At 33.4% G+C, this 18,218-nt stretch overlaps 2 protein-coding genes across 2 annotated transcripts in view; both read left to right on the top strand.

Annotated features, from left to right (window-relative positions):
• The window catches only part of LOC126892058 (cathepsin L-like proteinase), a 153,698-nt gene that overhangs the window by 76,939 nt on the left and 58,541 nt on the right, over positions 1–18,218 (top strand). The gene's annotated exons all lie outside the window — the stretch shown is intronic.
• LOC126892059 (cathepsin L-like proteinase) overlaps positions 1–18,218 on the top strand; it is a 28,480-nt gene that overhangs the window by 4,925 nt on the left and 5,337 nt on the right. Inside the window, exons 3-4 of the mRNA XM_050661494.1 lie at positions 9,720–10,058; positions 12,691–12,970. Coding sequence (XP_050517451.1) covers positions 9,720–10,058; positions 12,691–12,970 — 619 coding nt within the window. The remainder of the gene's footprint in view (positions 1–9,719; positions 10,059–12,690; positions 12,971–18,218) is intronic.

The raw sequence follows: 18,218 nt of genomic DNA, 5'->3' as shown, positions 1-18,218 counted from the left end.
GAATTGCAAAATGGGAAATACAATGAGAGGATGGGTATATCAGAAAGGACATATGCATTACAAATTTACTATAACGCAAAACATTTACAATATAATTACTCATCGGAACAATTAGTCGAACTGATTGCAAGATATTTCGAAGAAACGCTGGAAGACCATATCACATTGCAAAACTACAAAGACATAGATAGTTTATGCCAATTCCTACAAATAAGAGAATCACGTTTAAGAGAAAGAAAATCAAGAAGGTCGCGAGAAGATTACAGGCCCCGAGAAACACAGGATTACAGAGATAGAAATCAAAATAGGAGGGACTATACAAGACGAGATTTTAATCCCAGAAGGGAAAACGAAAATAGAGACAACGGAAGAGGAAATTATGAACAAAGAAATAGGCAATGGAATGAGGACAGAAATCGAGAATACCAGAATAGAAACACCACACGCTCAAATCAAGAAAACAGAAATAATGGTAGACAAAATGAACAGGGATATCGAGAAAATCGAAACAGATCCGACAGACCAAGAGAAAATAGAAGAGAAGTAAATAATACCCCGACAGATGAATATGACGGAGAGAGACATTATGACGAAAATATAAACAACGATGAGTAACCGGCGTCTTTTCACGACGGCGCTCACTAAAAACCAAAAATCAAACAGGAATCTTTTGTAACCCCAAGGAGTTTATTAAATTGGCAAGAAACAACGAAAAGAAAAATGGAGTTAATTTAAAATTTGTGGATGGATTTATCAACGAGAAACCAATTAAAATTATGATAGACGCTGGATCTGAAATAACATTGGTCAACAGAAAACTAATAGAAGAAGTTAACTTAACAAATTTAATTTACAAAATACCTAGGGTAAATTTAGTGGGCGCAAACAAACGGACATTGGCAACTATAAATGAAGGCATACGAGTAATGGTACGACTGGGTAAGAAGATGTATGCACTACAATGTGTAATAATGCCAAACATGTCACATGACATGATAGTAGGAGTTGACGAATTGGCAGAAAAACATGTAGTGATAGATTTTAAAAATAATACGATGAATCTAACAGAAGAAAAAGAAGAAGAACAGGACAAGGAACAGGAGAAACAAAATACGGACGAATCAGGTAAAGAACAAACAGTGGAAATGAATTTGGCAACGAAGCAAGGACAAAGAAGAAAAGGGAGAAAAAGTCAGAAAAAGACAAAAGAAAATGAAACCTGTGGCTCCTCAAAAGAAGAGTTGAGCCCAGAAGAAGAAAAATTGAGAGTATCAAAAGCAAAAGAAAACTGGGATTCCTCAAAAGAAGAGATGAGCTCAGGAGAAGAAGAAATAAAGCTAACAAATGAAAGCGAAAAAGATATGATCGAAACAGTGGCATTTGAAGAGGAGGCATATGAAAACGAGGATGCAGAATACACGGTAAAAGTATGTGAAAAATCTGAGGAAAAAGACAGAAGATTGATATGGGAAAAAGGGAAAGACAACATAATAGCCGACACTCTAACACAGGATGAGGACACTGAAAATAAGGAAACAATTACTCTACAGGTGGGACTAATTAGAGTAATACAAGAAGAAGGGGTATAAGACGTAGATTAAAGTAAGGAAATATACAGGGAGTTGGTTTTGCCTCGAGAAAATTTATTTAAAAATGCAGATAAATTTTATCGAATACAAGGCGGGGATTTGTTATATTTCTATTTGATATGAAAATTAAATTTTGATAATTATAAACAGAATTCAATTTAATATAAAATATTTTCAATTTTCTCAACCACGGGCATATAAATTTAGAACAACCTGTATACAACAAATTTGTTATATTTATTTTTAAGAAGTGATTAAAAGAAACTCGGGACAATGCGCTTAGAATGAACAAAGTGAATGGCGCGTACCATTGTCGTTGTTCGCGGAAGGTTCGATCATTAGCCTATGCTAAATAAGACTCAAGTGAAATCGATAATAGGTCATTATCGTTGTTCGCGGAAGGTTCGATCATTAGCCGATGCTAAATAAGACTTAGTGGAAATAGAGAATAGGTCATTAAATTTTGTAAATAGTAGAAAGTAATTTTAGAATGGGAATTAACTATTTTTTTGGAAATCCATTAAGCATATTTAGAAAGATTAAAAATTGGTTTTGAGGAAGACTGCGAATGAGAGTTGGTGGTGGAAGGTTGATTTGTGAATCTGGAAGGGATATTTAGAAAGTAGGGGAATGAATGAAAAGATAGATCAGAATGTTTTGAGCTGTCGAGAAGTGAAGTCCAGTAGTAGACGGTAGTGTACGGAGAGTGAGAAAGCCGGTGTAGTTCCGTGAGTGTGGAGTATCTATCGTGGAACGAGAGGTAGGCCAGGTTGAGAGTAAAAGAACCTCCTTGAGCCAAGAGTGTCCCGGTAGCTGATTGCAGTTTCGAAAAAGGTAGAATACAGCATCACGACAGAAGCAGGAACGGGAGCTATACGAGCTAGTTTTCAAAGGAGAACATTACTGAAAGCCAGGACGAGGTTTTGATCGCAGCCAAGGATAGCAGGAAACGGGTCTTGTGTGAATACATTCTCAGTTCACCAGAAAAAGGTCAGTCTCATTTGTTTGGACATGAATGTATGGGTTTTTCGTATTAAATACCACATTAAAAATTGAAGAACATAATCAATAATATCAGAAAAGCTTCATCAAACTTAAATAGAATTGTTGCTAATAAATCCTAATAGTTAAATGTTAATAAAAACTTTCAATTGGAAACCAAAAGGAAATAAGATTCCCATTTGTAAATGTTATGTTTTAAGAATAATAAGAAATAGCAAATATTAAGCAGTGATTGCCATTTAAATAAAATAAAATAAACAATATTTGATTATAATTGTAACCCATATGTGTGTATTATTTTACTCTTTTCTTTCCTATCCCGATTAGGAACCATTGAGAAATACTTAGAAGCCACGAGAGTAAGTAATTAATTTTATAATTCGCCCTGAGATTGAAAACATATTGATATGTGATCTGGTAAATTAATTAGATTATGATTAATGCATTGATTAAATTAAATGACATATAAGAATATTATCTCATATCAATAATCAAGATCACATCAATACATACCTATTTTGAAAGATTAGCAATGAATTACATATTGTCAGAACTACATACTGTCAGTGTGCGCAGGCGCGCGGATCATGTACAATTTTACCCTCAATCGATTCTCCGCTAAAGAAGAATATCTTCAAAAATAAAAGAATAAAAAACACACAAACACATTGAAAAATGCATTTGTTTTGATAAAACGAAAACTTTTGGAGTTATTAGCAGAAAACTTATTAAAAACATTGATTTTTTCGATATAAAACTAACACTTTCGATAGCGAATAAATCGAAACCTAATAATTTTATCAAAACAATGTATAGAACATTTTTTGCTTAGAATGAATGTTTTTATCAACTTTTGCGGTCAAAATATAACAAAAATGGGGTGGCCACCCTCGAGATGGGGTGGCAACCACCCCCATGGTAAAAGCGCCTTTCGGCATCATGTAGATTTTAAATTCCACGAGGAAAATAAAATTCCTGTAGCTGGCTGTATACCATAAATCACAAAAAATACAAGATCCTTTGTAAAAGGTATATTTAAAATATATAAGGGTTACATCACAAAACAAAACGTTTTCGGATTAATAAGTAATCCATCATCAGTGTTAAGCCCTAAAATAGTAAGTATAACCTAATTAATAGTAGAAAATGTGATAAAAGTTTACTAAGGTTAAGAATTGACACAGGCCATACTTACAATAGCATGCATGCGTGAGCCACCAAAAAGTTATGGGTGAAAACCCTTTGAAAGTTGTAAGGTGTTAAATGATACTACATATTATTGATAATGATGATCGATGTTGCAAATATTCCTGGATATAACCCAGGGCAACACAGGACTCTAACCCACGTGGATATGATTTGCAAGGAATGAACCTTACATATTGAAAATTGAGTGTCAACTGAAACTGACAGGTAAAAGAACTTCAGAAATATGTCAGTGACAGATTAGATTGTCAATGCAACGTTATGAACTATTTTGTTACTTCAGCCAATGAAATTTAAAGTTTATGTCGATGTTAAAATAAAACATTATCAAATATCCATATATATTGGTGTTAAAATTATATAAAATTATATAGTTAAAGTTGTGTAATTTTTGACGATTAAACATATGAATATGTCAATAATTGATAAATAGGTACTACGAGTTATTCAGTCAGCAATACATTAATCTCGTAATAGTGATATACTTAGAATTTTTTTTTTGAAAGGCCTATTACGCAATGCGTCTAGGATATCAGAATTTGTTTAATATGTACAAAATGTACAATTCCAAGATAATGATTAAGGTGTGAGTGTTTTGGTGACTGATAATTTGATCCAAGTTGTTGAGTACAGATGAACTTGAAAAATTAGAAAGTGATGGTATATTTCGTTTGGCTGAAGAAATGTTGTAGTTATGTGCGAAAGAGAATGAGACTAAACACACTTGATAAGACTGATAACCCAAGAGACTCAACCACAGACCGACCCAAAACGAATGGATGAATAATGAAGAAGGGTGTAGCATCAGGGTGGGAGGATGTGGAGATAAACAATGTAATAAATAAAACGAATAATGTAGAAGTCTGTCTAAATTACTGTAGAAGTGAAAAATAAGAATATGGAATGATAAAATGTAAATAAAATGTATTGAGAGTTTGAAGTAGGATGTTGGGTATAGAAAATTTGTATAGAAATAAAATAGGTTGGATGATAGTGAAAGTCTGATGATAAACATAAGATGAGAGTATATAGATGATATGTGTTATGAAAAAAGTTGTCGGTGTAGGGGTTGAAAATCTCGATTAAAAGAAACATGGCGATTAACACAATTAGGACTTTTCTGCTTCTCTTTTCTGCTAACTATTTCTAAGTCCTCATACAGGTCCAATCTTAGGAAGTTTTTTTGAGAGATGTTATGTAACAATGAGACGTCTTCTGGGATGTTGAGAGTATGTTTATTTTGTATGAGATGTTGTGAGAAAGTTGAAGTGTTCTCTCTTTTAGTATGTTCTAAGGAACGAGAAGCTAGTGATCTACAAGTTCTACCTATATATGTAGCATCACAATTGGAGCATTGTAATCTATAGACTCCACTACGATTCATATAGTTAATAGGGTCTTTAGAATTGGTAAGACACTGTCCTAGATTATTTGATACTTTAAAAGAAATGTGAGTGTTATCAACTGCTCTTTCAAGAAGGTATCTGATATCACCGGAAAGACGTTCATGATGATACGGTAGGGAAGCATAGATGGGTTTAATGGTCAAGTCTCTGGGGAAAGCAGTCTCTCTCATCTTATGTTTATCATCAGACTTTCACTATCATCCAACCTATTTTATTTCTATACAAATTGTCTATACCCAACATCCTACTTCAAACTCTCAATACATTTTATTTACATTTTATCATTCCATATTTTTATTTTTCACTTCTACAGTAATTTAGACAGACTTCTACATTATTCGTTTTATTTATTACATTGTTTATCTCCACATCCTCCCACTCTGATCCTACACCCTTTTTCATTATTCATCCATTCGTTTTGGGTCGGTCTGTGGTTGAGTCTCTTGGGTTATCAGTCTTATCAAGTGTTTTTAGTCTCATTCTCTTTCGCACATAACTACAAAATTTCTTCAGCCAAACGAAATATACCATCACTTTCTAATTTTTCAAGTTCATCTGTACTCAACAACTTAGATCAAATTATCAGTCACCAAAACACTCACACCTTAATCATTATCTTAGAATTGTACATTTTGTACATATTAAACAAATTCTGATATCCTAGACGCATTGCGTAATAGGCCGTTCAAAAAAAAAAATTCTAAATATATCACCATTACGAGATTAATGTGTTACTGACTGCATAACTCGTAGTACCTATTTATCAATTATAGGGCTTTTCATTCACAGTCATTTGTGTCGAGCTTCTGCCATATGTCGTATAATCCATGATACTATAAATAACAAGATAATATATTGCACATCCGGAAGTCGTGACGTAACTGGAGACCGGCAAGTTCGTAATGGTTCGTAATCATTCGTAATGTCCGATTACTTTGAATTGTTCGCGGTTCTATTTTATATTTTATCTTTGACAGTTATTTTGACTGGAATCTCGACACTAAATTCTTTTCGAATACATTGAAGTTTAATGTTATTTTGTTAATTGAATAATTTCATCACATAATGCATACAAATCCTATTTAACTTTAACAAGAATTCAAATTCAACTTCCGGTCTCCAGTTACGTAATCAATGTGCAAACTCGGACGTATTTGAGCTACGGGAAAATACTATCTCTTTATTTTATAGTATCATGGTATAATCCCTGTATATTAATATTATACACAGATTATACAACATGTGACAGAAGCTCGAAACAAATGACAATCGATGAAAAGCCCTATTGACATATTCATATGTTTAATCGTCAAATATTACACAACTTTAACTATATAATTTTATATAATTTTAACACCAATATATGGATATTTGATAATGTTTTATTTTAACATCGACATAAACTTTAAATTTCGTTGGCTGAAGTAACAAAATAGTTCACATAACGTTGCATTGACAATCTAATCTGTCACTGACATATTTCCGAAGTTCTTTTACCTGTCAATTCAGTTGACACTCAATTTTCAATATGTAAGGTTCATTCCTTGCAAATCATATCCACGTGGGTTAGAGTCCTGTGTTGCCCTGGGTTATATCCAGGAATATTTGCAACATCGATCATCATTATCAATAATATGTAGTATCATTTAACATCTTACAACTTTCAAAGGGTTTTCACCCATAACTTTTTGGTGGCTGACGCATGCATGCTATTGTAAGTATGGCCTGTGTCAATTCTTAACCTTAGTCAACTTTTATCACATTTTCTATTATTAATTAGGTTATACTTACTATTTTAGGGCTTAACACTGATGATGGATTACTTATTAATCCGAAAACGTTTTGTTTTGTCATGTAACCCTTATTGGGGTATTTTAAATATACCTTTTACAAAAGATCTTGTATTTTTTTTATGTAGATTTTATTCTCAAATTTTCAAGCAAATCGATCCATTCTGTAAAAATTGCGAGGTTTTGTCCTATTTTAAGCTTTATTACTTGGACTAATAGACGCGTTTGAAATGTTTTGCTAGCGAGGAATGTTGTGAATACTCTTGGCCTCAAGAAGAACCAACGAGTCTATTCTTAGACAGGTGCACGTTACAAGTACATAGTCTTCGAAATATTGTGAGCGAAGAAAACACCACGCTTACTTTGGTCATGTGGTGCGTATATATGGTTTGGAAAAGGTGACATTGCAGGGGATGGTAGCATGATTTTCAATGGTGAATCATTGAAAGTTTAGTTGCAGTTGCAGAGGATCGAGAAAGATCAAGACAGTTTAAGAAAATCATTGAAAATTCATGGTAGCACGATGTCCTAATCGTATGACTGACTAGGAAGAATCCTATTGTGCAAAACTTACCTCAAAGTAGCAAAATCTCAATAAGGGAGCACCTGCAATTAAAATAATGTATGACTAAAAAACTGAAATGTTTGAGTATATTATGTACAATTTTAGTTTAACACATCTATTTAATTTCAGTTTAGCAGAGATAGTTGCTTTAAGTAGTAAACTCTTTTTTTTAATGTTGAATGGTTGCATATGTTGAATGTTAAATGGGTTAATTGTGAATGAAATAAAAGAGGTACTCGCAATCATTTATTGTATTACTCCGACGACCGGTTTAGCTCTTTACAATTTGCAGAGCATCATGAAGTCAACCGTTACAATTAACACCACATTTCACTTTTTTGCCACCTTCCTACTCCTCCCCCACCCTAAAGAACTTTCCCAAAGATTTGCTAACCTATGCAGCGTAATCTATCTATCCCGTCAGCTCCCTATTGACCCTATTAACAAAAGATCGAGCAAGAATGTATGGTACTGCAGAGTTTGGAAATCATTCCTTGTATCATTTAGTATATATTGTTATGATCTGCTTCTTATTAATTTTATATTAATTATTATTTATTTGATTAATTATTTAATTGTCGCAAATCATACATAAAAATGAATAAAAAATCTCAGGGTGCCTTTTTATAATATTAAAAAAATGTCTAAATTATCTTACGTTATACCTATCTTCTCTCGTGGTTTCAGTATCTCTTAGTTGATCCTAATCGGGATAAAATAGGAAAAAGAAATAAAGCAAGATATAAAAAAAACATACAGAATTGTCTTTTATTTACAAAATCAATACTCTAAAAATCTATCAAATCTAAAACCTGTGGACACAGATGTCCGAATGAAATTTTTACCACTTAAATTTATTCTAGTTAAAAAAAAACAATTTATGGGTTTGTTCCCGATGACTTTGGTAAAACAAACTAAACAAAAACAAATTTATGTATTCGCAAGATTACCTATATTTCCTATTTACTTTTTGAAATATTGGAAGTTTAATTCATATGCTTTTTACTCAAACTTAAAGTTTCCGAACATAAAAATATCTTTCACATAAATTGACTGACTTTTTGCTTCACTCACTCTGATGTCTTCTCATGACCCAAAATAGCTCTCCCTCGTTGACTATGTTAAAGGCTACTCATCAAAGCCCTCTCCGTTCTCCAGCTTCAAAACTATCAGCATACCAGCACCAATTCTCCAACAAGCCAGGCCTCTTTTGACCAGTACTCGATTCAAACAGAACTCCAAAAATTCTCTGCTCTCCTTCTCACAATAATACAGAATCAAAGAGGTATTTCGTCTCAATTTGATCTGTCTCTCGTTCCACTTTTCAGCACTATTCTCCACTATCAAACAACCACTGGTACTTGCTAACTATGTATCCACGAAAACTTCGAACTGCTTCTCAGCGATGCCAATAACATACTGACTTCTTTTTCAAACTCACTCAACATTCAAACCACTTTTCCCCTTCCAAATTGTCAAGAATCAGAAACATTTCTCTTTTCCATTCGACAAACAAACAGTCATTCTTTCAAAATTATTCCGGCCATCCTAATTACTTTCGGGGAACTCTCTAACATTTACACGGGGTGAAACAAAGATATTAAAATTCCAAACTTTCTTTTAAACCATTTTTCTAGAAAATGATAATTAACTTTACCTGTGGATTCTATAGTTCCCGTAGTAAACAATATTTTTCCATTTTAAACCTAAATACATCGTTCTTTTCTCTTTAATTATTCACAAAAGTCTTTAATGGTTCATCGGAAAGCTCATTAAAAAAGAAATCCACTTACATCCAAACTAAATTCTAATAAATATTTACAGGGATATCAATATACAGGGTCTATCAAATTTATGTGCCCGCGTTATTTAAAAAAAATTTAATTTAATTTTCATTTTGACTTTGATTGATAAATTGAAAACACAATAATATACATATTTGTACTTGTAACCGTTGACCTGATGATGATCTGCAAATTGTAGAGAGCTAAACCGGTCGTCGAAGTAATACAATAAATGACTGCGAGTACGTCTATCTTCTATTTCATATTTTTTTAACTTTAAGTCCAATCATTCATCAGGTTGCTTAATTGAGTATATAATTCTTATATAATTATATAGTATATATATAATTATATAATTTTTGTTTGTATTTTGTTAGGCGAAACATTCGAAACAATACAGAATCACAGAAGATAAACTGAGATTCCAAATCTTCCAAAACAACCTTCGAGAAATCGAAGAGCACAACGCAAGATACGCCAAAGGAGAGGTGGGATGGTTCAAGGGTGTCACTCCATTTGCCGATTGGACCAAAGAAGAGTTCAAGGCTCTACTAACACGCCAGGCTGCTTCAAAGCCCAAGCTTACCGACAACTTGGGATCGTGTATCGCCAATTCCAATGTTACTTTACCATTATTTGTTGATTGGAGGTTTAAAGACGCAGTACTACCTGTAAGAGACCAGGGTCAATGTGGATCGTGCTGGGCCTTTAGTGTCGTAAGTATTTTAGCTTTTTCCTTCTTTCTGTCTTCTTTCCTTTTTCCTTCTTTCCTCTTTCTTTCGTTTTTCTTTTTTCTTTCTTATTCCTTCTTTCGTCTTTCTTTCTTTCTTTCTTTCTTCTTTCTTCTTTCTTTCTTCTTTCTTTCTTCTCTCTTTATTCTTTCTTTCTTTTTTGTTTCTTGTTTCTTTCATCTTTCTTTCTTCTTGCTTTCTCCCCTTCTTTATACCCTTTAAGGTGTCGGATTTCGGTTTAGTTATGATACATATTCAGGGGATGGAACATCTGGATGTCGCCGTTTCGGCGATTGGTAACTAATTGGTAACTTTTTAGGTCACTTTTGTCAGTTCAATAATTAAGTGGAAAGGCGCAAAATGTAGTCTGTCAAAATTTTCAATTTAAGCGCAAATTTTTAGCTCCAATGCTATTTAAATGTATTCTTTTTTTTTCGAATCCTGAGAAAACTCATAAAGTTAATCTTAATAAAAAAATTTCTTAGAAAAAGAAAAAGTTTCTTTTGAATGAAATATTTGCATTAAAAATCACAATAAATTTTCTTTTATTTTCACCCCTGTAACTTATTAAAATAAATATTATAGAAGTTTATCTCAAAACTTCATATTTGGGGTTAGGCCATTGTTGCCCTGAGCGCATCATTTTTACTGGCTGTAATCTCTGGTATTCTATTATTGTTCGTATTTGGTTGCTTCTTTCTCCAGTATTTTTAATCAATTCGTTCATGACTATTATGAGTAGTAGCGGGCTAAGACTGTCTCCTTTGTTTGATAACTCTTTCCCAATTAAATTCTTCAAGTCTTTTTCCTGCTATATGTACACGTCTTTTTACTACTGTAAATGTTATCGTTTGTCTGTCTTTCTGATCTAAAAGCTGCTTCTTCCAGTTCTTTCTCTACCGCTTGCTTGTATTTGTATCGGATTTTAATGTATATTTTAAAACAACCTGATGATAAACACATTGCTTCATAATTTTCGTAGTTGACTTGTTCTCCTTTTGTATATTGGCATTATAAGATTACTTTGCCAGTCTTTTGAGATTTTTTGCTTTTCCATGTGGTTATCCTTGTCTATGTCCTTGTATATTTTCCATAGCTTAGTTTGCCTTCTTCTCCCATGTATTTTACCATTTTTGGGTCTATGTCATCATCCCTTCCAGCTTTGCCTGTTAGTTTGTCTGATACTTCCTGTATTACTTCTTGTCTGCTTATTTGCTCTATTTCTGTGTTCTCGTCATCTTGATATTTCATTTCTAACGTCCATTGTTTCATTTCTAAATTGTATAAATCAAATACAAAAAACAGTAAACTTACTTTACTTTTCGAGTACATCCTTTGCATTTGTGAGCCATAAATTATCGAGGGGAGGGTGCACTGTGATGGACAAAGCCTGTATACTTTCAGGTGCTACATGTTCTGTATTTCTTCACATTCACAAAGTGCGTCGTTATCTGTCTTGATGCCCCATTTAATAAGGTTCTGTTTTACAGGGGAAACACCTGCGCGTATGCGCTTGAGTGTCCGCCAGGTTCTTCAGTCCAGGTTCATTCCATTAGATCGTTCTGGATACAGGGAGAACAGTTCGGGTGGTTCGACGCTGACATTTCTCATAAACCTTTTTACTTATTTAAGTCGGCTGGCTCTTGACGGTTCGTCAAACCCGTATAATTGGTGCTTTTCATCGAAAGATTCCCTGACCTTCTCCACATATTGTGAGGCGTATCTACGGTCGTCTGGTGATGCGAATCCAGCTGCCCGGTACAGTAGAGGTAGAGTGGTAGGCTTCATACAACCAATAGTTATTCTATGTAACACCGTGGTGACTTGCTGAGCGGGTCTGGATCTACCCCAGACGGGAGAGCATATTATCCTGTTGAGAAATTTAAGGCCTCAGCTGTTAACTTTAATACCTGAAGGTTTGCGCCCCATTTGCTCCCTACAAGTTTCCGTAGAAGGTTTCTTCTAGTAGAAACCTTTTTTTCTTGTACTGTGACAGTGGAATTTATATGTTAGTGACCGGTCTAGTATCGCTCCAAGATATTTGAACATATCAGTATGTCGCAAGCGTTGTCTCTCCCAATATACACTCAGTCAAACGACATGCGCCAAATGATTCTTAAGATGGAATGCACATACTTGGGTATTTGGTATTGGGTTTAGCTTTAATGAGTTTTGTCTGTAGTAAGTTGACATCATGTTTAAAGCCTCTTCCATTTTCGACTCTACTTGTGGACGAGTTTTACCTTTTACGGCGATACCGAGGTCGTCAGCGTAAACTCTCAGTCTGGGGGTGCATTGGTTGGTCGTTAGTGTAGATGTTAAATAGGGATGGCGCCAGAACGCTTCCTTGAGGTAGACCATTTCTAGGTTTTCCATCACCTGTTTTTTTTTTATTTAGAACAATGTATAAGCGTCTAATACATAACAGTGAGTTAATGATATTTACCAGGTCATAGTCAAGCACAGTGTTATATGCCTTAGTTAGCAAGGTTCTTTGGTTTAATGTATCATATGCCGCTGAGAGGTCTATCAAGGCTCTTCCCACGATCTTTTTCGGCTCAAATCCCTCCTTTTCTTTCAGAAATAATAAAACATGAAATAAATGACAACTTTCTAGGTCGGTGCCCTGGAGGGACAGGTAGCAATTCACCAAAACCAAAGAGTTCCTCTGAGTCCACAATATCTTAACGACTGCTCTAAGAGAAATAATGGTTGTAGTGGTGGTATGCAAGAGGATACTTTCGAAGACATTCAAAGTATAGGTATATGTGCCGACGCAGATTATCCATACGTAGCTCAAGATCAGGATTGTCGTACAGATGTTAAAAAAGCGATTAGTTCTATTTCTGGATATAAGAAATGTAATCCAACCGAAGAAGATTTGATTTCTGCTGTTGGTAAGTACACATTAACATCATCATCATCATCATCATCATCATTCTCTTTGCCTTATTTATCCCTATGCGGGGTCGGCTTCCCTAATTGCATTTCTCCACACAATTCTATCTTGGGTCATATTAATATTAATCCCCTTTACCAATATGTCATGCCTAATCGTCTCCACAGATCTTCTTTGGTCTTCCTCTCCTACTCTTTCCAGAGATCTGTACTTCATCAATTCTTCGTATTGGGTGATTAACCTCTTGACGCTGAACATGACCAAATTTTATTTTGGCATCAATTATTATTTACTCATTTCTAATTTTATCATTTCTTGTCACTCCACTCATTCATCTAAACATTCTTATTTCCGCCACATGCATTCGTTGTTCCTCTTTCTTTTTCACTACCCAACATTCAGTTCCGTACATCATAGCCGGTCTTGTGGCTGTTTTATAGAAATTTCCCTTCAGTTTCATTGGAATTTTTCTGTCACAAAACACACCACTCGCTTCCTTTCATTTCTTCCGCTTCATCCATCCAGCCCTAATTCTACTGCATGCATCTCCATCTAATTCTCCATTATTCTGTAATACCGATCCTAGGTACTTAAAACTATTGCTTTTCACAATCATTTCACCATCCAAAGATACTATTTAATTTGTAGTAACTCCATCTTTAAATGTACATTCCAAATACTCTGTTTTTGTTCTACTAAGTTTTAAACCATTTTTCCTCCCGAGCTTATCTCCACTGTTCCAGTTTTTGTCCTAATAGACCAGTAAGGATCTGTTTTTAGGTGGATGTGAGAGGTGGCATTCAGATTTTTGCGGATAACGTTAGGTGATAACTTCGTTAATAATAATTGATTTATGCTCCTTCTCAAATATGCCCGGAACTTTAATAAAAAAAAAAAGAAAATATTTAAAAATTTCAAAAAATTTCGTTTTTGCTTATAACTTAAAAACTATTCATTTTAGAGCAAAGTCCTGTAGGAATAAAACAAAGATAATTAAATTTTCTATCAGATGCGATTGGATAAAAATGCCTTAATTTATCACCCTTGCTTCAAAATAGCAATAAATATAAAATAAGGGGGCAAAACAAGCCTGTCTTTATTCAATAATTTTCCATCACTTAGGTTAAACTTAGAACCTTCCTAATTCGCACAGAAAATTTTTGTAATGTGCTAAAACCGTACACCAAATTTCATTAAAATTGCCTTACTAGATTTTGCATAACAATTTTGCAATCTAAACTTTTTTTAAAAAATTAAAATTTTTTAAAATCTTGCACAACAAAACCTAGAACATACAAAGATTTGTCAATTTTTATACATATAAAGAAGTACCTAGTCCACCTATCTAATGCACTTTACAGAATTGAAATCGGATTATTTAAGCAGCCTCAGCAATGTTTTAAATTTATAAACAATTTTTTGGCTTATAAACAAATTAGTGCTGTGGCTAGGAGGGGGTGCTACGGGCTCCTTTATTTAGACGGACTTGCCCAAGTATTTTTATGTATTTTGACCAGTAGGGCACGAATTTTTTGGGTAACAGCTGATCCGGATGTCGATAAGATTGTTATAAACAAAGAACTTAAGGAATTATAAAACATCGATTTTTCGCAAAATAAAACATTTTTTTGTATTTCTTGGGTAATTCTTAGCAAAAAAATGTTCTTACAAGTTTCGTAGGATGCATAGTTTTCGAGATAAACGCGGTGGAACTTTCAAAAAATCGAAAAATTGCAATTTTTGAACGCGAATAACGTTTGATTAAAAAATAAAATAGCAATTCTGCTGACAGCATTTGAAAGTTTAAGTCAAATTATACCGGTTTTAATTACTTGCATTGCTAAAAATGAATTTTTTTATTATTAACACATTCGCGGACACGCTGTCATCTTATACACGTATTCTTATGGAGTAAATGACTTCATATGCAGTCATGACCGCGAATGTGTTAAACAAGGCTATTTGTTTATAAGCCAAAAAAATTGTTTATAAATTTAAAACATTGCTGGGGCCTCTTAAATAATCCGATTTTAATTCTGTAAAGTGTATTAGATAGGTAGAGCACCTCTTTATATGTAAAAAAATTAGCCAACTTCTAAATGGTCTACTTTTTGTTCAGAAAGATTTTAAAAAATTTGAACTTTTTTAAAAACATTTAGATTGCAAATTTTTTATGCAAAATTTATTAGGTCGATTTTAATGAAATTTTGATACACGATTTAAGTATGTTACAAAGAATTTCCTAAGCGAATTACTAAGGTTCTAAGTGCCACCAAAGTGGTTAAAAAATAATGAATAACAACAGACTTATTTTGCCCCTTATTTTGTATTTATTGCTATATTGCAGAAAAGGTAATACCTTAAGACATTTTTACCAGTCGTATATCATACAAAATTCAATTATCTTTATTTTATTTCTCAACGACTTCGTTCCAAAACGAATCGTTTTAAAGTTATAAGCAAAGAAAGCAGAAAAAAATCGATGTTCTTCGAAATTTTTAAATATTTTAATTTTTTTATTAATGTTCCGGGCATATTTGAGAAGGAGCATAAGTCAATTTTTATTACTGAAGGTGTCACCTAACTTTTCTGCAAAAATCCGAATGCCACCTCTCACATCCAAAAATAGACGTTTTTTCGCAGATACTTACTGGTCTATAAGTCTCTTTCGCTCCTTCCTATTAACATTACATCATGTAAGTATAAATTAACATCATTGTAATAAAATAAAAATAGGCGGTTTCGTTTTGATTCAATTTGAGTCTCTTGCTATCCTCTGACACGTGTTTCTGGATTTACCCGTTATCAAAGAGGCTTTGCAATAAGACTGAATCGAACTAAAATGCACCGACTAGTCGGTAAATATATTGAAATATTATACCTGAGTATGCTTTTAGCGACCTATAACGAGGAAATATGAAGTGAGTGTCGATAACGTTTCAGATAAACTGTTTACCCAGGTATATAAGGGTGTACCCAGAATATCATTGTAATGTATTTGGCGTATTAAGTGGTGGAGGGTTATGGTTTGGAATCAACATTTCAAGCCCATTTTTGTAATTCTTTTTTGTAATTGAAGACCTTGGGACCAGAAGGGGGCAAGCCACAATTTCGTCAAAAATGAGTTAAAGTAGAAATCGCACACTTTAAGACCATATTAATGTCCCAAACAGAAAATTTTAGCAGTTTTCTCATAGATAGCGCCACTGTAGTTAAGTCCCGTTGTGTCACTATTACTTTATATAGCAACAGAAGGAGACAAGCCACAGTAGTAATCAACATGGCGGCGGAACATTCCCGTGCATGCAAACGGAAAATAGACTTTTTTGAGTTTGATTTTGAACACAGTGACCAAGATCCATTTTTAAATAAAAGCGAAGATGACAAAGACTATATAGTATCCGGAAGTAGCAGCGATTGGGAAAATATAAACTCAGGAACAGTAAGTTTATTTACTGTGTGGCTTGTCCCCTTATGTTATATTTTTCGAACCTAAAAATATTAGGATTGTTCTAAAGGTTTTTTGTGGCTTATGTATTGTATGTAGGAAAATGAATAGGCTTATACCCCACAGAGTTCTCGAGTTCTCTTGACAACTCCAGAAAAGAAGGCACCTTCTAGATGAAGACACAACGACATAAAAAATTAAGCGCAAGACTAAAAAAAATCTAGTTCACGAATATGTATATAAATACAAAAGGAAAGAAAATAGAACCAGAAAAATTAGGTACACCAGGCGGTTGCAAAAAACAGTGTAGGCAGAAATTGGTGCTTGCCAACAGATTCTACCAGATACTGAGAATAATGAACCACTGGAAGACATTGAGCATTTGGACGACTTTTCAGATATTGAAATGACAACTGAATCATTTTATTTGTGCATTTTATGTTCATATTTTAGAATATAATTTTTTATACAAAAGGGGATAAGCCTCATGTTTTTTCAAAAAATGTTCAAAAACTCAAAAACCGTTAAATAAACATCTGTGTTACTTTTATTGTGTATTTAATATCATATTTCCAAACGAGTATGGGCCCTACTACCAAGAAAAATTTAAAAATTGGATTTCAGGATTTGAAAATAAGTTTAAAATGATGTTTTCTCCAAAATATTGTTTGGTGGCATGCCCCCTTCTGGTCCCAAGGTCTTCAATTATGGTGGAACTATTTTATATTTAAACTAAATAGACATATTCAGTACAATTCAAAGAATATTAAAAAAAAGCCAAGCCAAAATATTGAAAAATACTCCAACTGCAGCAAATTTTTACAGGCACCTCAAAAAAAAGATTTTGCGGTTGACATCAGAACTCATCATTGGATCATGTGAAATAAAAAATTTGAAAAACTTTTATTAGCTTACGAGTATTTCGAGGTAACGCTGTCGAGTTTTTTAGTTTTAACGATTTTTGACTTTTTGATATCACTCAGAATTCAAAACAATGAAATTTTTGGTAAAACGGGTAAAAATGAATATATGTATTTATTGTTATTATAGACCAAAAATATCTTGGGAGCATTACATATTGTTAAAAAAAATAAGCATAAAACAAAAAATATCTCGCTAGCGTTACCTCACGAAATGTCTAAAGAAATTTTATGCAAAATTTTAGGTCAATCTTTGAAGTAATTTTTGAGTTACGATGTACAGGGTGTCCCAAATTGGTATGTTTTGCAGTGTATACCGGAAACTAGAGGAGATAGAAAAAAAGTAGTTAAGATGTCATGACTTCTTTTTTCGTTAAAGTAACGATTGCCCAATCAAATCATCAATAGCTCCTCACATTATCGAGATACTGGGCGATTATTGAAAAATGTCGAAAACGACAGGGTTACAGATCTTCTTTATTAAGAAAAATTTTAAAAAACTTTATAGGAACTTTTGATAGATATATTATGGACGGATTCAGTGGCGTACAAAAAACTTTTTTAGGGGGTCTCGCTAAGGAAATATAAACCATACTTATGTTTTTTTAAATGGGACACCCTGTATATTTTGACATTTTTCGTTTACCTTTTTAATTCTCTTTCATCTGATGTGACATATCATATATCTATTTTCAGTTGTTGGAACTACCGTGCAAATAAATTGTTTATAATTGACGTCAGGTTAAAGGCACCTAAAAATAAAACACTCGGTAACGTATTTTAACATTTTAATATTAGGGTACCAATCCTTGACATTTTTATTTAGTAAAAATAAAATCAATCAACTTAAAAAATAGGAATAACGAATTTACCAACAA

This window comes from Diabrotica virgifera, chromosome 9, assembly GCF_917563875.1.
Source record: "Diabrotica virgifera virgifera chromosome 9, PGI_DIABVI_V3a".
Classification (NCBI taxonomy): Eukaryota; Metazoa; Arthropoda; class Insecta; order Coleoptera; family Chrysomelidae; genus Diabrotica; species Diabrotica virgifera.
This window is presented reverse-complemented; position numbering and strand designations above follow the sequence as displayed.